Source organism: Symphalangus syndactylus, chromosome 5, assembly GCF_028878055.3.
Source record: "Symphalangus syndactylus isolate Jambi chromosome 5, NHGRI_mSymSyn1-v2.1_pri, whole genome shotgun sequence".
Lineage (NCBI taxonomy): Eukaryota > Metazoa > Chordata > Mammalia > Primates > Hylobatidae > Symphalangus > Symphalangus syndactylus.
Window position 1 is genome coordinate 88,466,992 of NC_072427.2, and position 22,740 is coordinate 88,489,731.

General features: G+C 49.1%; 1 protein-coding gene across 2 annotated transcripts in view; it reads left to right on the forward strand.

Annotated features, from left to right (window-relative positions):
* Window positions 1–3,712: 3,712 nt before the first annotated feature.
* C2CD2 (C2 calcium dependent domain containing 2) overlaps window positions 3,713–22,740 on the forward strand; it is a 68,982-nt gene continuing 49,954 nt past the window's right edge. The window contains exons 1-2 of one of the 2 annotated variants that reach the window (XM_055279766.2): window positions 3,713–4,356; window positions 15,799–15,897. In XM_055279766.2, the coding sequence (XP_055135741.2) occupies window positions 4,078–4,356; window positions 15,799–15,897 (378 nt within the window). In that variant the 5' untranslated portion in view covers window positions 3,713–4,077. The remainder of the gene's footprint in view (window positions 4,357–15,798; window positions 15,898–22,740) is intronic. The other variant, XM_063639246.1, reaches the window with a different exon arrangement.

A 22,740-nucleotide genomic window follows, 5' to 3' on the forward strand; every position in this document is an offset into this window, starting at 1 on the left:
CAAACCCAGCTACTGTAAAGCATTATGAAGAAGAGTTTAGAAACGTGGCTTCCTCCTTCCCGCCTGGAGGCCTGCCATGCTAGCGAAGGAAGCCCTGGTTCAAGGTTTCTGGTGGACCCAGCAGACTGATGGGAAGTGGGCTTAGCTTGACCTAAACAGCTAGGAGCTGGGAGCTCAAGGTGAGCGTGCAGGAGGCGCCACAGCCACAGTGCTTTCCCTTTATGAGCAGCTAAAAATAGCAAACAACCACCGCAGAGTGAGTGACAGACCTATTTGAAGGTTCTGGTGGAGACAGAAGCCCTCCCTGGGCAGAGCTGCAGTCTCACTCCTTGGGTCGAAGGGAGATGGGGTGGAGAGAGAGGTGCCGGGAGCAGGAAATGTCACTGGGGGTGAGGGAGAATCCTGTGCTCTGGGAGAACCCAGCCCTCCAGTGTCTTCTGCAGTGGGAGAAGGGGACTGGGAGTTGGTGGATGTGTAGGGCTGGGAGCTTATGTAAAGGGAGCCTGCTCTTTTTCATAGATTTATAAGATGTTTCTGTTCCGATTTCGTGTTTTGGCCAACTGCGTTGTCCTGCAAGCCTGCATCATTCCTTATTTTCCCTCGATTTGCTTCTACACACAAGTAATCCAATATCTATATGTTGACATTATCTTTGAAAACACTTAACGGGGCCGGGCACAGTGGCTCACACCTGTAATCCCAGCACTTTGGGAGGCTGAGGTGGGCAGATCACCTGAGGTCAGGAGTTCAAGACCAGCCTAGCCAACATGGTGAAACCCCGTCTCCACTAAAAATACAAAAATTAGCTGGCGTGGTGGCAGGCGCCTGTAGTCCCAGCTACTTGGGAGGCTGAGGCAGGAGAATTACTTGAACCCAGGAGGTAGAGGCTGCAGTGAGCTGAGATCGTGCCACTGCACTCCAGCCTGGGCGACAGAGCGAGACTCTGTCTCAAAACGAAATTAGCCAGGCGTGGTGGCACACTCTTAAAATCCCAGTTACTTGGGAGGCTGAGGCAGGAGAATCACTTGAACCTGGAAGGCGGAGGTTGCAGTGAGCCGAGATTGTGCCACTGCACTCCAGCCTAGGTGCCAAAGTGAGAATCTGCCTCAAAATAAATAAATAAAATAAAGAAAGAAAAGAAAATTTGTCACACGGAAGTGTGACAAATTGCAAACTAGGGGTGCTGGTTAGTTTACAGTTTGTTACAAGCCTCTAAATAAGTAAGTGGGATGGGCCAGCACACCTGAGACCTGAAGGAATGAGACAGGTTCCACCGGTCACACAGGACAGGCTCTCGTCACTGCCCACACAGCCGCAGGCGGCCTGTGTGCACACATGGCACGGGGGACACCGGGCCCTCGGATTCCTCACCCCGGCTATTCTGGCAAGGGCACCAGCAGGACCGCGTCCACTGTGCAAGAGGAGGGCACAGGGGCACGTCCCACACACCACACACACACACACACACACACCACATGCACCACACTGACACACCACACACACACCACTCGAATTATCTGACTGCATAGGTCTAGCTACAGGTCAGGACATAATTAGACTTTTCTGCCAAATAAGAAGGGATTTCTTTTGTTTCTGCCTAAAATAACACAGAATAGAAGAAAAGAAGAGCAGTTTCCCCCACCCTTAAGAGGCTGCGGCAGACTGGAGCGCTCGTGTGTAACACATGGGGGTCACTTGCAGGACGCTGAGTCTCATTCTTTTTTTTTTTTTTTTTTTGAGACGGAGTCTCGCTCTGTTGCCCAGGCTGGAGTGCAGTGGCGCGATCTCGGCTCACTGCAAGCTCCGCCTCCCGGGTTCACTCCATTCTCCTGCCTCAGCCTCCCGAGTAGCTGGGACTACAGGCGACCACCATCAGGCCCGGCTAAGTTTTTTTTGTGTGTGTTTTTAGTAGAGACGGGGTTTCACCATGTTAGCCAGGATGGATAGTCTCATTCTTATTTCCACTTTCTGATAACAGACCTGGCTCGCAAGGGTCCATCCCCAGCTCACCTGGGCAATCCCCGTCTAATTTCACCTCCCTGACAGCTTCCTATCCTGTTCCCCACAAAGCCTCTCTGTCCAGCTGCTGTGCCATTCCTTCCTCTTTCCTGAAGAAAATCCGGGCCCACGGATTCAGGGCCAGAATCCCCTCTGATGGACCATCCACTGGCCCCGGAGCAGACTCCTGGCTAGGGAAGAGAAGGCCAAATGCTCAGTCTTATCTAATTCCTTTCAAGGTCAAGTCCCCTTAATACAGCTGCAGAAAATAACAGGTGAATCACTTTTTTATGGTTTAGGCCTGTGTTAGGCCCCGGAGAATCTCAGGCTAGTATGTTTCTATGGCACTCCCTAAGGACCGCGTCCACTGTGCAAGAGGAGGGCACAGGGGCACGTCCCACACACCACACACACACACACACACACCATACCACATGCACCACACTGACACACCACACACACACCACGCCACATGCACCGCATTTGCACATTACACATACACACACTCCACATCCATGCACCACACATACACACACCACCGTGTGCACCACACACACACACCACATGCACCGCACTTACACAATACATATACAAACAGCACCACACCACACCCATGCACCACACACACTCACATCACCCTGTGCACTACACACACATCACATGCACCACTGACACACCACACACACCACACCACACACCACATGCACCACACTGACACACCACACACACACCACACAGCACATGCACTGCACTTACACATCACACACACACACCACACACCACATGCACTGCACTTACACATCACACATACACACCCATGAACCACCCATACACACTCGCGCCACTCTGTGCACCACACACACACCACATGCACCACACACACCACACACACATGCTGTGCACTTACACATCACACATACACACCCACGCACACTGACACACCACACACGCACCACACCACATGCACCATGCTTACACATCACACACACCACATGCACCACACTGGCACACAACACACATACCACACCACATGAACCACGCTTACACATCACACATACACACATACCACACCCATGCACCACACATACACACTCACACCACCCTGTGCACCACCCACACCACACTCACAACACATCACACCACAGGCACCACACACATCACACCACATGCACCCCCGCCCCACCCACACACTGAATGAATAACACAGCCACACAGAGCAGGGCCTGGGCGGGCCCGGTGCTGAGCCCCTCCTTGCCTCTGAGAAGCACACCCCCTAAGGCAGGCCCAGCCCCCGGCTCCAGGGGCAGCCACGATTTCCAGGGACTTTCCGAAGACTGAGCCTGGAGCCTGTATTGCTGGCGAGCAAATGGCAGTCCTCGAAATCACCCTGACTGCGCGCTGTGCACACGCACACTCACACATGTGCACACACACGCACTTGTGCAAGCGCGCACACGAGCCAAGCCAGGCAGCCACACAGCAGCCGCCGGGGTCGGGCTGATGAAACCGGAGGCCCGGGTCACCTCGCGGCCCGCGGGCAGTCGCCGGAGGGGCGGGCGACGCGCGCACGTGGCGGGGCCGGGCGGCCGGGCCTTTAAGGGGGCGGGGGCACGCCGCGTTAGGAGCGGGGGGGAGGACTGCGGCCCCCGCAGGCCCGGCCGCGCCCCCTCCCTCGGGCACCGCCCCCGCCCCGCCCCGCCCCGCGGCCAGAGCCTCCTCCGGCCACCACTGGGCCGCGGGCGGGACGCCCTGGGCGGCGCGCGCAGGAGGAAGCGCGGCCGGCAGCGGCCCAGGAACTTCCCAGACGCCGAGTCGGGAGCGCGGGCCGCGGGGTCCGCTCGCGCCCCTGTTCCGCAGGTGTGCGGGGCTTGCGCCCAGCCCCGGCCGCGGCCGCCGCGCGTTTCCTCCCCGCTTGCCCCGCCCGGAGGCCCCGGGCCACGCTCCTCGCCGGGCTCCGACCCCGCCGCGCCCCCTCCACGCCCCTAGCGCGCTGCAGCCGCAGCCAGCGCGTGTCTTGAGTCCGCCGCTCCGGCCCGGGGCTGCCGGGGAAGTTGGGGCGAGGCGGGCCGGGGATGCGCCATGGCCATGGCCCGGCTGGGCTCGTGGCTCGGGGAGGCGCAGTGGCTCGCGCTGGTGTCGCTCTTCGTCGCGGCCCTGGCCACGGTAGGCCTGTACCTGGCGCAGTGGGCGCTGGCCAGGGCGCGACCCCAGCCCCAGCGGCGGACAGTGGAGCCTGGAGAGGGGCCGCGCCCGGGGTCCGACGCGCTGCTCTCCTGGATCCTGACTCTGGGCAGCTGGAGGAGCCAGTGGCAGGCGGCCTGGGTGACCGCCCTGAACGAGGAGGCCGAAAGGAAAGGGGTGAGTTTCCGGGACTGCGGGCCGGGGGGCCGCCGATGCCGGGGCGGGCGGTCCGGGCCGAGGTCTTTCCTGGAGGCGTCGCTGCAGCCCCTGACCCAGGCGAAGTGAGTCCTCCCCCCAGCGCAGACCATCCTCCAGAGTTAGGAGAGAGACGGGGGAGCGAGGCCCCTTGACGGAGAGACAAGACAAAGTGATTGATTTTATTCTCCAAACGGCAGGTGCTCCAGGCCCTGGGCTCCGCGAGGGACAGGCTGGCAGTTGAAGGGACTGTCAGAAGTGCTCATCCGCGCCAGCCAGTACCTGCCTTGCCTGGAGTCCCGGGGCGAATTCCCGTGCCCGATCGGACACTTACTGAGCTTGCATGTGATATATGAATAGCTGTGACCCCAATGTGCTTCCGCCTCTCATAGAGCTGAATTTTACCAAGAATTTATCTCCAAAGACTTGCATTTCTTGGCATATAAAAATAGTGACCGTTTGCTGAGGGCCAGCCGCTGGGCAGACATCCTAGCGAGGCTTTTGGGGCGTCTGCCATCTCTGAATCCTCACAACTCCCTGGACATGGGTGTTATCGCTGTTTTACAGATGAGGAAACCAAGGCCCGGAGAGGGCAAGCAGCCTGCCCAGTGCCACACAGCTCGTGGGCGGCAGAGCTGGCATGTGAGCCCAGCTGCCCTAGCCTGCAAGCTAAGGGCCTCGTGTCTTACCTCTGCTGCCTCACAGTCCTGTGGGTGTTTCTAGTCGCTGATTACTCGTTGACTTATTTTTGCTCTTAAGACATCTTAGTTTAATGACAAGCTCCTGGCGTGTACTATTCTTAGGCATTTCACAGAAGGAGTTGGAGCCTGGGTGGGTTTGGGGAGGCACCCCTAGTCTTGGCCGCTGCTCCGCCCTTCCAGGCCACAGTTTCCTGCAACTGCCTGTGCAGCTCACTGGTCATTCGCTGTGGAAATAGCAGAATTGCTAATTTTCAATGTCCGGCCCCATCAACCTTCAAAATATTCCATGGCAGGCCCTGTGCCTGGTCCTTGTGCCATGGCCTTGGAAGACACGGCCATGGAATTAAAAAACAAAAAAGCTTTGACTATCAGTTAACAGCCATCCAACAAATCAAGAGACCTTGTTTTGAACTCTTGAAAAAGAACATAAATGACTTTACTTTTTGGAGGAAAAAAGGCTTCAGGGTCAGTTGACTGACTTTTGTCCTGGTGCCCAGAATCTGTGCCTCAGCTGTCCAGAGCTGGACAGTGTCTCAGGGAAACCAGCTGTCTCTTGTGGGAGACTTCACCCCTGTTGGCCTCACATCCAGGAGCAAATGCAGGTATTTCCCCAGGAAGCTGCCATCACTGACCCCTGATTGACCTGGTATCAAGGCTTCTGAGGCTGAGGCCCCTCCAGGCTGGTGGCGTGATTGGGCACCAGTCTCATCTGTGTCCTTTGTAGGAGGCAGGCAAGTGTTGGGTGAATGACCTGTAAGTTCAGCTTCTAACTCTGGAGTTTCAGGCTTAGAGGCGGTGACCCTACCTCCTGTATATTTGGGATGGTTCGTTTCCTGACATCTATGGATTGGCTTCAGAAAATATGATCCCGTTGGATATGATCCTTCCATATTCCCATCTGCCTGAAGAGTCGAGAGGCAGAGAAGAGGATGTCCCTGGCAGCTGTCTTAGGCCGGTCAAGTCAGTCTGAGAACACTGAAGGAAATATTTGAAAGTTTTGGATGAAAACTTTTTACTTGAGTCTTTGTGTGGGAACAGGGAGGGTTTGCGTTCAGGGAGAGGAGAGAGGGTCTCACCTTGTTTGCGCCTTCACTGTTCTCTCTCTGCTCTTGGCCACCCACTGCAGTCTCAGACACCTGTCTCTCCTGACCTCCTGCCTGGAAGAGGCAACAGTGTCCTGGATTCACGCTCAAGCAACCCAGGGCCATCTCTGGAATTTTTGCATGGACATGGTCCATTAGTTCTGTGATGTCAGTTTTTGGTATTGCTTACTTTCCTGGGGATGGGGGTGGGGGAACACAGCCCTGATGCCTGGGAATGTCATTTGATTTGCATTCAAATGGAAGGTTTTGCAGGCAGATAGGATCTGGGTGACTGGGCTCCGTGTGAGTGATGGTCACACACCCTCCCAGCATCCTGAGCCATCGCTGCTGTGTCAGTGATGGCATTGTGGGTGAGCAGGTAGTGGTGGTTGCATTCCTGGCCGCCCTGAGTCCCGCGATTATCACACACATCCCAGCATCCTGGACCATCGTTGTTGTGACATTGATGGCAGTGCAGGAGAGCAGGGGCTGCTATGTCCATTCGTGGCTGCCCTGACTCTGGCAGGAGTTTCTCGATGCCCTCCCCCACCTCGATTCCCCCTAATCCCGGATTAGGGCTGACACTCCAAGCCCGCTCTCGCCCGGAGAGCCACAGCTTAGTGCTCCCCCTCCTGCTTCTGCCTTGTCCTGATATCACTCTGTCCTACCCAGGGAGGAGACCAGTTCCTAGCCTGTCACTTAGGGATTGAGAAGACACTGGTAATAACTTAATCACATCCAGCATTCTGTCTGAAAAGTGGAATTTTCTGTCCAACGGAGACAATAACTCCTCCCATTCCAAGTTTTACCCCATCTTTGTATTTTAAGATGGAAAGAAACCCTAAACTTTTCTAGCCAAGCCCCTTCCTTCTCCAGAAGGGGAGACTGAGGCCCGTGAATTGGCGGAATTTGCCAAGGTCTGCCCATCGGTGGCTGCAGCCTGTTCCCTTGTGGGAAGCAGTTTCAACTTGGAGACCTGAATGTTTCCTTTAAATGAGAGCTGGCAAGGAGAGCTCGGAGAGTAGACTTGTTAATGTGTTATCCCAAACGGTGGGGCTCGCACCTTCCAGGATCCAAGGACTGGTCAGCACCGGAGGAGTCCTCCTGGTCTCTGAGGACCACTGCAGCAGCACTGACTCCCTGTATCGCAGGGGACCTCGGATTCCCACCCTCACTCCAGAAAGGGGTCTAAATTATATGTGACAGTGATTTGCACTGACCTCAGGGGAAACCATTGCTGATCTGCCTGCTGGCCAGGTGGACGCCAGGTGTGCAGGGATCACAGGAGTCTCGTCCAGAGAGCTTAGTGACACACATGCCTGCCCCCCACATCCGCCTCAGTAGGCTTGGGGAGCACACTGTGAGGGTGTCCCATGGCTGAGAATCACTGGTGAGAAGCTGCTAGTACACACCTGCTATCCATCAGAGTTCCTCTTTCTTTCTTTTTTTTCGTTTTTTTTTATTATTATACTTTAAGTTCTAGGGTACATGTGCACAGCGTGCAGGTTGTTACATAGGTATACATGTGCCATGTTTTGGTTTGCTGCACCCATCAACTTGTCATTTACATGAAGTGTTTGTCCTAATGCTATCCCTCCCCCAGCTCCCCATCCCCCGACAGGCCCTGGTGTGTGATGTTTCCCGCCGTGTGTCCATGTGTTCTCATCGTTCAACTCCCACCTATGAGTGAGAACATGCGGTGTTTGGTTTTCTGTCCTTGTGATACTTTGCTTAGAGTGATAGTTTTCAGCTTCATCCATGTCCCTGCAAAGGACATGAACTCATCCTTTTTTATGGCTGCATAGTATTCCATGGTGTATATGTGCCACATTTTCTTAATCCAGTCTATCATTGATGGGCATTTGGGTTGGTTCCAAGTCTTTGCTATTGTGAATAATGCTGCAATAAACATGTGTGCATGTGTCTTTATAGTAGCATGATTTATAATCCTTTGGATATATACCCAGTAATGGGATCGCTGGGTCAAATGGTATTTGTAGTTCTAGATCCTTGAGGAATCGTCACACTGTTTCTACAATGGTCAAACTAATTTACACTCCCACCAACAGTGTAAATAGAATTCCTCTTTCACCCAGCACCACGTAAAAGCAGTTGTTTGAGCTTTGACTCTTGCCTCTCCACTTGGTGTGGTGTTGCAGACCCCTAATTCCCATTGATGTGATCACTCTTTGGTCACACAGAAGAGAAGATCCCAGAACTGGCTCTGTCTCAGGTCAGGCTGCTTAGACTGAGAATTAATATTATGGTATCCAAAAGCACCAGTTGAGATTTTCCTTTTGCTCCCCTGTGATTTCATCAATATTTACAAAGTGGTCCATGATAATCAGCTACACCCCCGACATCCCCTTGGGAGTCTCTGGGACTGCTGTCCTACAGTCTCCTCGACTCTGGGATCCAGCATGCTTGCCTTCGATGGCCCCTGCCCATGGGCTGCTCAGCACTCCTCCCAAGGCTGATGCTGTCTGGACCACGTGTGGGCAGCACCTGTCCCGAAGCGAGGCCTGTGTTCTGTGGCCTGTGCTCAGGGCTTGTCTAGTAGCGGCCCACCTGAGTGGGATGAGGCCCCGGACTAGGAGGGTCCCTAACGCTGTTTGTTTCTTTAGTCCTTCAGCCCAGGGTTTCTTTAGAGGAATGTTCTAAATGCAAATGATCAAGACTATGATCATTGTGGTATTTGTTAAAAAAAAAAAAAAAAAAAAAAAGAAAGATTCTGTGTGGACTTGGAACACATTATTAATAGCACTGACTTGAATAGGAGTTTCTGCATTTAAAAAGTAAACAAAGTGGCCACCAGACTTCAGAGTCTTTGCATTATATAATGACCTTCCAGTTGTGCTCACGAAGTCCAAACTCCTTGACCAATGACAGTGGCTGTGGTGTAGGAAGCCAGTTGGTAGAACTGTGGTGGCCACTGTGGGGAAGGGCCATGGAGCTGCCCTTCCCTCCCCCAGTAGAAGGAACCTGGGCCTCTTTGGGGCTGTGAACCCTGCACCCTCCACCGTGACCCCTTCTGTTGCTCCAGTGTCCAGGGACCTTTCCTGTGTGGGCCTTCCCGCAGGTCATTCCTTTTGTTTGGAATTCTTATCTTTTTTTTTTTTTTTTTTTTTTTTTTGAGACGGAGTCTCGCTCTGTCGCCCAGGCTGGAGTGCAGTGGCGCGATCTCGGCTCACTGCAAGCTCCGCCTCCTGGGTTCACGCCGTTCTCCTGCCTCAGCCTCTCCGAGTAGCTGGGACTACAGGCGCCCGCCACCACGCCCGGCTAATTTTTTGTATTTTTAGTAGAGACGGGGTTTCACTGTGGTCTCGATCTCCTGACCTCGTGATCCGCCCGCCTCAGCCTCCCAAAGTGCTGGGATTACAAGCGTGAGCCACCGCGCCCGGCGGAATTCTTATCTTTTTTCCTGCTTATTTAACTTCTCTAAATCTTTTGGGTCTCAGCTAAGAGGTCCCTGATCCTCCCCTTCAGCGAAGATGCTCCCTGCCCTGCCCTCCCCCCGACCCCCCCGGAGTCACTTATGCCCTGGTCGGCTCCCGGCATTGTGAGCTGGGGCAGAGCCAGACCCAGTGCCCAGCACAAAGCCGGCTCGGGGCAGGCCCTGGTCTCAGTGGGGTGAATGATGGGCCTCTGGACGGGGAGAAACAGTGGTGATGCCCATTCCCCCATCTGGACTCAGGCCTTCTGTCTTGGGAGCCAGCCAGGCCTGGGCAAAACAAGCTGTTTAATGTGCTTTGTTTTTCACTTCTAAAGCATCAACATTAAAGGAGGCTCTGATGACTTTGCAAGTCATCAATGCAAAACCCAGGAATAGGCGCCAGTTCAGTTTGTTCTTTGCACTCACCCATTCTCCCAACAAGACAGGAATTCAGGAAAGTGTGGGTGTAGTGTTCACATCAACTAAAATTCCCCCAACGCTAACTTCCACTCCCGCGGGCCCCTGGTAGGTTGCTGAGGAGGGAAGGCACTTCTTCAGCCCATGGAAGAGCCCGTGGGGAAGCTCTGGAGCTGGTTGCGGGCTGGCTTTGTGCTCCAGCTCTACCCTCCTAGCTGTGCGATCCTGGGAGACTCTCTGTGCATCATCTGCAGAAGGGAAAACTTTGGGTTCAATCCAGAAAACAAAATCCACTCTCCTAGAGGTGAGATCAGATCTGTGTGAGGCATGTAGCAAAATGCCTGGCACATAGTGAGACAATAAAGGTGGGCTGGTCTCTTTAAAGTCTTATTTTTTAAACTTTTTATTTTGAACTGCTTTCACAGAAAAGTTGAAAAAATAATTCAGCTTTCATATATTCCTCACTCAGCCCTGCGTAACCACAGCTCAATGATCAGAACCAAGAAATTAACATTGGTGCCATGTTACTATGATTCATAACACAGTGAGATTAATGTAATGTAATAGTTCAAGAAATTAGGCCAGGCGCGGTGGCTTACGCCTATAATCCCAGCACTTTGGGAGACTGAGGCGGGCGGATCACCTGAGATCAAGAGTTCAAGACCAGCCTGACCAACATGGAGAAACCCCATCTCTACTAAAAATACAAAATTAGCTGGGCGTGGTGGTGCATGCCTGTAATCCCAGCTACTCGGGATGCTGAGGCAGGAGAATTGCTTGAGCCCGGGAGGCAGAGGTTGCAGTGAGCCGAGATCGCACCATTGCACTCCAGCCTGAGCAACAAGAGTGAAACTCCATCTCAAAAAAGAAAGAGAGAGAGAGAGAGAGGGAGGGAGGGAGGGAGATAGAGAAAAGAGAAAGAAAGAAAGAAAAGAAAGAAAGAAAAAGAAAGGAAGAAAGAAAGAAAGAAATTAACATTATCACAATGCCTAACAACTAAAGCGAAGGCCTTCTTTGAATTTCACCAGTTTTCCACCTGTCTCCTTGTATTGTTCTAGGGTCCCATTAAGGGTACCTGTGGCGTTGAGTTGTTCCTTCTTCATCACCTCAGTCTGTCAGGCTTTCTCAGTCTTTGTTTTTTATGACCTTGATAACTGAAGACTATTGATCATTATTTTGCTGACTGTCTTTCCATTTGCCTAGCATTTTCATATGGTTGGAGTGAATTTATACAAACTACAGAAGTGGTGTGCACTGTGTCTGGGGCTTGTGATGTCAGTGTGTCTTGTTGCAGAGGATGCTGAGCTTGGTGCCTTGGTTAAGGTGAGTTCCGCTGGGGTCATCCTCTTGTATTTTATGTCTCCTCCTGTATTAGTCCATTTTTGCATTGCCAGAAAGAAATGCATGAGACTGGTAGTTTATAAGAAAAGAGGTTTAATTGGCTGATGGTTCTGCTGTCCAGGAAGCATAGCAGGTTCTGCTTCTGGGGAGGCCTCAGGAAACTTACAATCATGGTGGAAGGTGACGATCATCTTCTATGACCCAGAGCAGGAGGGAGAGAAAGAGGCGGGAGGTGCTACACACTTTTAAACAACCAGATCTCATGAGAACTCACTCACTGTACAATACCAGGGGGGATGGTGCTAAACCATTCATGAGAACTCCCCCCACCATGATCCATTCACCTCCCACCAGGCCCCTCTGGTAACACTGGAGATTAAAATTCGACATGAGATTTGGGCAGGGACACAGATCCACATCATGTCACCTCCTTTATCTTTCCTGCTGTGGTTAACAGGTAGTGTGGGGAGATACTTTGAGCCTGTACAGGTCCCGTTGCTCCTTAAACTTTTCCTCACTGATTTCGCAACCATTGGTGTATCTTGTGTGCAGTGATGATGCAGGTGCAGTTCGCTTGATGGTGACTTTCTGTTTCCTCTTCCTTACTGTCTTTATTATTTGGAACTCTACTATAGGAGAGAACTGTCATTTCTCTTCCAATGAGATATTTATCTGATTGTTTAGCTCAGTATGGACTCATGGATATTTATTTTATTCTGTGAGTTATAATCCCATACTATCACTATTTATTATATTGTTGTATCAGTTTGTTTTCACACTGCAATAAAGGACTTCCCCAAGAGTGGGTAATTTATAAAGGAAAGACATTTAATGACTCCCAGTTCCACATGGCTGGGCAAGCCTCAGGAAACTTACAATCATGATGGTAGGGGAAGCCGTCACCTTCTTCACAAGGCGGCAGGAGAGGGAAGAAGGAAGGAGGAACTTCCAAACACTTATAAAAGCATCATATCTTGTGAGAACTCACTATATGAGGACAGTATGGGAGAGACTGCCCCATGATCCAGTCACCTCCTTCCTCTGCAAGTGAGGATTACAGGTCCCTCCCTTGACGCATGGGGGTTACAAACAGAGCCAAACCGAATCCGTTGCTTCAGTTGTTCTCCTTTGGGCCATCAGGGTGCTCCTTTGAGAGTAGCCTCTTGTGTTCTTCCATCAAGCCTACTTTTTTTTTTTTCATTTCCTTCATGTTTCCACAAAATGCTTGTTTTTGGCTCCCCACAGGCCCTGGATTCAATCACTTCTTCAAGCAGCCCTGATTCCTTTTATTGGAGAAGTGTTTAGAAACCAAGACCTAGGCATTGGGTGTGTTCATTACCGCTTGGTTCTCATTGCTCCCCTTCAGTGTTCAGCAATAGCAAACATACATGTGAATACCAGCACGTGTGCACATGTCTATATTTCTGTGTATTTCTCTCTGTGTTTATCTTGAAAACCATGATTGTATCCTGTACCTTGGGTTCTAGTCCAACAGTACAGAGTTCATTTTAGTTTTTTCACTTTCTTCTTCTTAACTCCCTTCTCCAAGAGTAAGACATTGCACACCTGCTGTCTTATTTACTTACTACTTATGTGTTCAGTTCTAGTATATGCATAAAGTAGTTTCTGAGTTCCCAACCTATGAAACACATTTACTTGGATTATAGCATTTATATGCAGTCAAGATACAGTTTTCCAAGCTTCTTAGGTTATATCCGTGTTTTTCCCATCCCCTTCAGGGTGGTTATATTGTTCATTTGTAGTGTATATGTTTGTTGGTGCACCAGAGCCACACAGTTTTAATTATGGGGTTTCTATTGTCTGTTTTAATATCTGGTGGAGCTAGTCACCCTTGTCTTCCTTTTTCAGTGTTTTCCTGGCAATTCTATGTTTCTTTTTCCATGTGGACACAAAGTCTTCGTTTAGTCTAAATGGAATGGAGTCTGGAATGAGGGTTCTCTCAGCATTGACACAGCAGCAGAGATGCAGAGATACCTGAATTTGTGGTTGTGTGTGGCAGGCAGGCACACCCTGCTCCTGAAACTCAAGGACTAGGCAGATCAGAAAAGGAAAAGCAATCTCTCTTAATAACTTATTTTCTTTGTGAGACCACCCCTTGACCTTAAGTTTTCCAGCAAACTCTTTTCTTTTTTTTTTTTTTTTTGAGGCAGAGTCTCGCTCTGTCGCCCAGGCTCAAGTGCAGTGGCGCGATCTCGGCTTACTGCAAGGTCTGCCTCCCGGGTTCACGCGATTGTCCTGCCTCAGCCTCCAGAGTAGCTGGGATTACAGGCACCTGCCACCATGCCCGGCTAATTTTTTTTTTTTTTTTTTTTTTTTTTGTATTTTTAGTAGAGTCAGGGTTTCACTATGTTAGCCAGGACGGTCTCAATCGCCTGACCTCGTGATCCGCCCGCCTCGGCCTCCCAAAGTGCTGGGGTTACAGGCGTGAGCCATGGTGCCCGGCTGCAAACTCTTTTCAAGGTTTGAATTCAGAAGGTAGCAAGGGAAGAGGGTAAACACTGCATCTGCCGCCCCAGGGGAGCATGAGTCTGCACCCAGGCTGGTATAAGGCAACATCGTATCTTTAGGCTACTACAGAAGGTACATTGTTTCTCCACTGCATCCTCCGAGCTGCTGGCATGTTGCCTGCTCGTGCTTCTCTGCCTGGCACTGGCCTCTGTGCTAGGTTCTGTTCTCTCAGGTCAGAGAGCCTGGTGCACAGAATCGTCTTATCACCAAGCTCAGAGCATGGCCCTGGCCAGCAGGTCCCACTCAAACAAGCTCCCACCACAGAGAATGCCAGCAGAGCAGCCCTGAAACTGTGATTTCAGCCCTCTCGAGCAGTACATTTAATTCTCTGCTGATTTTTGGGGGATGAGATAGACAGTGCAAGAACACGGTGAGGTTAGAAGTGTATAAATCAAAATGTCCTGTCCCTTTTAGGTTTACACGGGTCATTGGGAATTCTTGAGAAATAGCCACAGCATAACCTCATCGCTTGCTCACTTGCACCATGCTTGCTGGAATCGCCACGGCAAGTTTTTACACCGCTTCCCCTCTCCCACCCTCGGTCACGCCTTGTAGCTGGACCCAGCTCACCACAGCGGAGATGAGATACAATGGGAGCTTGTGGGGCTGCTTGTTTTTTAACACCCAGTCAGAGCTTTTTTAAACATGGTGTACTTTCTACAGCATGTCAGGAACAGAGTTCAAGGAGAGTTTCGATCCGGGGTTGTGTTGTTGACATACACGTTTGGCCTCTCGAGAGCTTAGTTTTGAAAGGACAAGACTTGGTTGGCCACATAAGCCCTGGTTTCTTTGTTATAAAACGTTGGCCTTGTTGCCTTGTGGTCCTGTTCATTTAATTGTGCATCACTCGTTTGGAGATTATTTTTTCTTTTTGAGACAGGGCCTTACTCTGTCACCCAGGCTGGAGTGTGATCTCAGCTGAATACAACCTCCGCCTCCTGGGTGCAAATGATTGTCGTGCCTCCCCTTCCTGAGTAGCTGGGAGTACACGTGTGCCACCACACCCAGCTAATTTTTGTATTTTTGGTAGAGGCAGGGTTTCACCATGTTGGCCAGGCTGGTCTCGAACTGCTGGCCTTGAGCGATCGTCCCGCCTTGGCTTCCCAAAGTACTGGGATTACAGGTGTGAGCCACCATGCCTGGCCTTGCTTGGAGATTTTTAATTGGAAGAACCAGAACAGGCATGAGCTGACCGAGTTTCCTGGAAGGATGCTGGGGGAACATGCAGAGCCACGGGCACAGGTGAACCTTGGGGCCAGGTGGCTCCAGAGGGCTGTGAAATAGGGGCTGAGGAGTCTACTCTGTGGGCAGCCACCAGGCGGGTTCATTTCCAGCCAAGGAATCTTGGCCACCCTCTCAGATCCCAGGGAGAGACCAGCCCCTGGGGGGTAGGAGAGGAGAATCGGGGGTACCCTAAGTAACCGTGCGAGAGCAACCACACGCAACAGGGAGAGGTGCCTCTCCTAGACCAGAATAGAGGACTGTCCGTAGCAATCAGGGAGGACACAGCCTGGAGCCCGCTGTGCTGGGCAAGGTGCACTGCTGGACCCACATATCCTCTGATTTGCATGAAGCAGCCCTGCCCCAAGAGTCTGTTTCTTTCCTTAAGCTGTCAGCAGGAAGATTCAAAACACCCTTCGCTGCCTTCCTGCCACATCTTCAGGTTTGCTCCCGGGTTCCTGTCCTTTCCCAGCCTTCTCCCATAACTGAATCCTGCCCACTGAGCACAGTCTATTACCAGCTGCTCCTTGGATTTGCAAACCTACTGATATTTAGCCATTGCTGCTATTTAGAAGCACAGAGTTAACAGAAAGATGTGCTAGTACATTTTCTTAATTTTTCAGAACTTTAAACAGGTACGTAATTTAAAAGATGCATCCCCTCCTGTGCATGCCCTCCTCATGCTGCCCCTGTGTTCCAGGGCCCGCCTTTCCTGTCCTTTGAGGAGGACCCGCGGCAGCAGGCACTGGAGCTGGTGGTGCAGGAGGTCTCCAGCGTGCTCAGGTCGGCCGAGGAGAAGGTGAGCCCAGGAACCCTTTCCCTGCAGGAGGAGGTGAACTTGATGTCAGGGGCGGGGAGTTCGCTTTGTTTAGAATCATCGAAAATGCAGAACCCTTACACTAGGGAAAAAATCAAAACAACCATCTGGCTCATCAGCTGATGGGTAGATGAAGAAAGTGTGATCCGTCCACATAATGGGACGTTATTCCGCCTTCAAAAGGAGCGAGATTCTGACACTCGCTCCGGTGCGGATGAACCCTGAAAATACTGTGTCAAGTAGAAAAAGCTGGACACAAAAAGCCTCATATTGTGTGATTCCATTTATACGAACTATCCAGAATAGATAAACCTGCAGAGACACAAAGGAGGTTCGTGTTGCGGGGCCTGGGTGAGGGACTCTTGGGGGAAAATGGAGAGTGACTGCTGATGGGTTGAAGGTTTCATGTTGGGGTGATGAAATGTTCTAGAACTAATGGTAGTGATAGTTGTAGAACTCTGTGAATATATTAAAAACCATTGATTTGTACAGCTTCGACAGGTGAATCATATCTCAGGACATCTGATATCTGTTGCTCAAATATGCATGTCATGTTGTAGACTTTATATATTTATGATGTATCTAGATTTATATACATATATTTATGTATATATGAACTATGTAGATGTTATGTAGAATTCATTTTCCTGTTGCTAACAGTTTATATGTTCGACTTACTAGACTGGTCAGATACCATAAAGCGTAAAAGCTTCTGTAATAAGTCCTAAGACATTTTCTCTCTCTCTCTTTTTTGGCTTTGTTTTGTTTTGTTTTAGGGATGGGATCTCACTCTGTTGCCCAGGCTGGAGTGCAGGGGCATCAGCTTACTGTACCCTCAAACTTCTGGGCCCAAATGATCCTCCTGCCTTAGCCTCCTGAGTAGCTGGGACTACAGGCGTGTGTCACCGTGCCTGGCTAATTTTTTAATTTCTTTTTTTGCAGAGATGGGGTCTTGCTATGTTGCCTAGGCTGGTTTTGACCTCTTAGTTTCAGGTGATCCTCCCACCTCAGCCTCCCAAAGTGCTGGGATTATGGATGTGACTCTCCATGACCAGCTGAAATTTTTTCTTCAATACAAATCTTACCCTTGTACTTATTATATTATTGTTGTTGTTATTATTATTATTATATATTTCTTACTCTTGGGCTCTGAATTTTCCCCATTAATAAAAATGGTTTATTTGCCAGTTACGTTCAGCATAACTAGCAAATCCAAAGACCAGCTCCACATGGAGAAATACAATATTCTTGTTGGCTGCTGAATGCACAGTCTAGAGTTGCAGTTAGACATGAGGGTATGGTCTCACTTTAGGAGAGAAAAGAAGGAATCAGTGCTTCCCCCCTTCCCCATAACTCACATGTATATTTCCCATATGTGTATATGAAGAATCTATTTTTGAAAGCATCATCTATAATGAAGTTCCATCCTCCATTCCTCCTCTTCCTACCTATAGTGATGACTGTTCTTCTAAAGTTGGGCTGCTCTTCCTTCATTTTCAGCCTGTGTTTATATGTTACCTGTGTTGCTGTATGATGTTTATGGCTCTGTCTGCATTTTATTATCAGGTTAGGTGTGTGGGTACCATTTAGCAGACAGCAAGGAGGGGACGCCTGTGTGGCCCCAAATGGAGGAGAGTGTTGTCAGCCCCTTCACCCCACCTCTTATGTATCTCTGTGACAGCTGGGGTATTTGTGTGTTTAACATTTTTATCATGTTTTTATGTACACTTTTGCAACAAGCTTTCTCTATGTAGATCACCATAATTTTGAGACCTCTCCAGGTTGGTTTTTGTAGTTCTTTTCTTTGTAGTTCATTTTGCTTCAACTATGATTCAGGATTCCAGATGAACCCGAGCTCACTTACCCATCTCCTGTTGCTGGATAATGAAATTATTTTCTCTTTTTTGAAAGTACAGGTTGAGTATCCCTTATCTGAAATTCCTGGGGTGAGGAGTGTTTTGGGTATCAGATCTTTTTTTTTGGATTTTTGAATATTTGTATTATTTTTTTACTGGTCAAGCATCTCGAATCCAAAATACTCCATTTAGCATTTCCTTTGAGCATCACATTGGCACTCAAAAAGTTTCAGATTTTGGAGCATTTCAGATTTGGGATTTTCAGATTCGGGATGCTTAGTCCGTACAGACAGTGCTGCAGCGATTGTGTCTGTTCACCGCCTCCCCACTCCTCAGACAAGCACCGGAGGATCCCGAGGGCAGGCACGAGCCTGGCGGGTCACTGGTGTGCATACTTCAGCTTGACCAAGTATTCCTGAGTCAGTCACCAAACTGCTGTTCCCGGTTTTCTCTGCCCCAGCAGCATAGGAGAGCTCTCCTTCCTGCATACCCCTGTCAGTACTGGAGTCACACTGTTATATAATCCTTGTAATTAATGTGAGGAAGTCACTGTAAAGTACTGGGGTTGCAGGAGGAAGCCCATGGCAGCGGTGCGGGATGCTGAGACTGGCACAGCCTGGAGAGCTGGGAGGGCCCTGCGGCAGGTGGTCCAGTGCCCATTTTACACTCTGGGGAGCTGAGGTGCAGAGAGCCGTGGGCCTGCCTTCCTGGAGCCCGCTGCTTTGGAAGTGCCTTCCCGGGCGGTGAGCACCCTCTCTATTTGTGGCAAATAGGGACTGAATCCCTTTGTGGCTGGGTGGTTTCTGTATGGTGTTTTCTGATACTTTCCCAGTTAAGAGAGGAGTGGAATGTTCAGGGCTGGTCTGGACAGGGAGTGGAGGAAGCGGGGCTGTGGAAATAGCAAGACTCCGTCTTTAAAAAACCTTCATATTGCCAGAAAAGTGGCCTTAGACAGTATGTAATTCAATTGTAATCCTTTTAATAAATACAATTCCGGACATGGACATGACAAAAATAGTACATGTAAATTAAAAGTTAAAAACAGCATCGTATTTGTATGGCCATGACCATAGCAACATTTTTCATAACTGCTGAAATGTGGAAGGAACCCAAGGGCGCATTGATGGGCGAGTAGATAAGAAAATGTGGCTTGTCCACGCAGTGAAATAGAATTCAGCCATAGAAAGGAAGGACATTCTAGGCCGGGTGCCGTGGCTCGCGCCTATAATCCCAGCACTTTGGGAGGCCGAGGTGGGCAGATCATGAGGTCAGGAGTTCGAGACCAGCCTTGCCAACGTGGTGAAACCCCATCTCTACTAAATATACAAAACAATTGGCCAGGTGTATTGGCATGCTCCTGTAATCCCAGCTACTTAGGAGGCTGAGGCAGGAGAATCGCTTGAACCCGGGAGGCGGAGGTTGCAGTGAGCCGAGATCACGCCACTGCACTCCAGCTTGGGTGACAAAGTGAGACTCCACCTCAAAAAAAAAAAAAGAAAAGAGAAAGAGAAAGGAAGGACATTCTGACATAGGCTGTAACATGGATGAACCTTGAGGACATTATGCTTAGTGAAATACACCAGATGTGAAGGGACAAATGCTGTATGAGTCCACTTCTCAGCGGTCCCTAGAGCAGCCTGATTCAGAGAGACAGAAAGTGGAATGGTGTGTGCCAGGTGCTTGGGGGAGGAAAGCGGGGAGTTAGTGCTTAGTGAGGACAGAGTTTCAGTTTGGGAAGATGCAAGTTCTGGAGGTGGATGGTGATGATGGTTGATACAACAAAGTGAATGGACTCAATGCCACTGAACTATGCACTCAAAAATGGCTAAAATGGTTAATTTTATGTTATGTGTAGTTTACCACAATAATTAAAAATATAGAAGGGTATAGAGATTTCTTAAGGTTTCATTATTTCACATACAAGCTTTGTTTAATTTGTTTACCCTTCCTTTACCTGAGCTATGATTTGTCAATCCTTGTCAGGTGTCAATGACTTTGTTTTTAAAATTTATTTTTTTAATTGACAAAAATTATACATATTTATGGTATGCCTCATGATGTATATATATAGACATAGACCTGTTGGCCATATATATGTGTGTGTGTGTATATATATACACACACATGTGGAATTGCTAAATCTAACATATAGATGATGTCATATACTTACCATTTTGTGTGGTTAGAGATTTAAAATCTACTCTTTTAGCAATTTTCAGGTATATAATGTATTTTGATTAACTTTAGTCACCATGGTATGCAATAGATCTCTTGAACGTATTCTTTCTAAATGAAATTTGGTATCCTTTAACCAATACCTCCCCAGTGTCCCCAACTCCCCAGCCCCTGGTAACCACCATTCTGCTCTCGGTTTCTTTGAGTTTAACTTTTTAAGATTCTACTTATAAGTGAGATCACGTGGAATTTGTCTTTCTGCGCTTGATTTTTTTCCCTTAACATAATGTCCTCCAGGTTTATCCATGTTGTTGAAAATGACAGGATTTTCTTCATTTTTAAGGCTAATATTCCATTGTGTATATCTGCCACATTTTCTTTATCAATTCTTCTGTTGATGGACACTTAGGTGGGTTCTATCTCTTGGCTGTTTTGAATAATGCTCCAGGTCTCTTTTCCACATACTGATTTCATTTCCTTTGGATCTATAATGGACCCTTGAACAGCATGAGGGTTAGGGGCACTGACCCCTTGTGCCATCAAAAATCCATATATAACTTTTGACTCCACAGAAACTTAACTGTTAATAGCCTACTGTTGACCGGAAGTCCTACTGATAACGTAGTCAATTGACATATATTTTGTATGTTATCTGTATTATATACTCTATTCTTACAATGAAGTAAGCTAGAGAAAAATGTTATGAAGGTGGCTCACACCTGTAATCCTAGCACTTTGGGAGGCTGAAGCGGGTGGATCACGAGGTCAGGAGTTCAAGACCAGCCTGGCCAACTTGGTGAAACTCTGTCTCTACTAAATATACAAAAAAATTAGCCGAGCGTGGTGACGGGTGCCTGTCATCCCAGCTACTCAGGAGGCTGAGGCAGAGAATTGCTTGAACTTGGGAGGCGGAGGTTGCAGTGAGCCGAGATCACACCACTGCACTCTAGCTTGGGTAACAGAGCAAGATGCCATCTCAAAAAAAAAAAAAAAAAAAAAAGTGCTGGGCGCGGTGGCTCACGCCTGTAATCCCAGCACTTTGGGAGGGCGAGGCGGGCGGCTCACGAGGTCAGGAGTTCAAGACCAGCCCGGCTAACATGGTGAAACCCCATCTCTACTAAAAAGACAAAAATTAGCCAGGCATGGTGATGCATGCCTATAATCCCAGCTACTTGGGAGGCTGAGGCAGGAGAATCACTTGATCCCAGGAGGTGGATGTTGCAGTGAGCCGAGACCGCACCATTGTACTCCAGCCTGGCAATAGAGCGAGACTCCTTCTCAAAAAAAAAAAAAAAATCATATGGAAGAAAAAACCTATTTACCATTCATTAAGTGGAAGCGGATCATCATAAAGGTCTTCATCCTCATCGTCTTCATGTTGAGTAGGCTGAGGAGGGGGGAGAGGAGGGGTTGGTCAGGCTGTAGCAGGGGTGGCAGAGGTGGGAGAAAATCTATGTATTAGTGAACCTGTGCAGTTGAAACCCATGTTGCTCAAGGGTCAACAGTATACCCAGTAGTGGAATTGCTGGATCATATGGTAGTTCTCTGTTTAATTTTTAAAGGAGCTTCCATATTGTTTTCTGCAATGCCTGGAATAATTTACATTGTCACCAACAGCCTGCAAGGGTTCCCTTTTCTCCACATCCTTACCAGCACTTGTTATTGCTCCTATTTTTGCTAATAGCCATTCTCACAGGTTTGATGTGATATCTCCTTGTGGCTTTGATTTGCATTTCCCTGATGATCAGTGATGTTGAGCCCTTTTTCATAGACCTGTTGGCCATCTGTATGTCTCCTTTTGAGAAACATCTATTCAGGTCCTTTGCCCATTTTTTAATTGGGTTATTTGTTTTCCTGCTGTTGAGTTACTTGAGTTGCTTATTTATTTTGGATATTAACCACTTATCAAATGAATGGCTTGTAAATATGTGATTCCATTCCGTAGGTTGTCTCTTCTCTCCGTTGCTGGTTCCTTGGCTGTGCAGAGTTTTTAGTTTTGATGCGATCCCATTTGTCTGTTTTCGTTTTTGTTGCCTGTGTTTTGGGGATCATACCAGAAAAAAAAAACATTGCCCATTCCAGTGTCTTAAAGCTTTCCTTCTATGTTTTTTTCTAGTAGTTTTATAGTTTCTGGTCTCACATTTAAGTTTTTCATGCATTTTGAGTTGATCTTTGTATATGTGTGAGATAAGGGTTTAATTTCATTCTTCTGCACATGGATAGCCAGTTTTCCCAACACCATTCAAGGTGTCAGGACTTTTTTTTTTGAGACAGAGTCTTGCTCTGTTACCCAGGCTGGAGTGCAGTGGTGTGACCTTGGCTTGCTGCAATCTCTGCCTCCCAGGTTCAAGTGATTCTCCTGCCTCAGCCTCCCGAGTAGCTGGGATTACAGGTGTGCACCACCATGCCCCGTGAATTTTTGTACTTTTAGTAGAGATGGGGTTTCACCATGTTGGCCAGGCTGGTCCACATGATCCACCCACCTTGGCCTCCCCAAGTGCTGGGATTACAGGCATGAGCTACCGTGCCTGGCCCTCAGTGTCAGGACTTTTCTGGCTGTGGAGGTCAGGCTTCAGCAAGCACAGCCGGGCATGTTGCAGTTTGCAGATACTCCCACATTCTGGCAAGTTCAGACCTCAGGCTGCCGTGGTTCCATTCTGTCTCAAACACAGGAATTCTGCTATTATCATAAAATCAATACAAGTTCATTGATGAAAACTTGGAAGACACAGAAGAATATTTAATAAAAACACACAGTAGTGGCGTGAACTGGTGATGAGCTCTGTTCATGTGT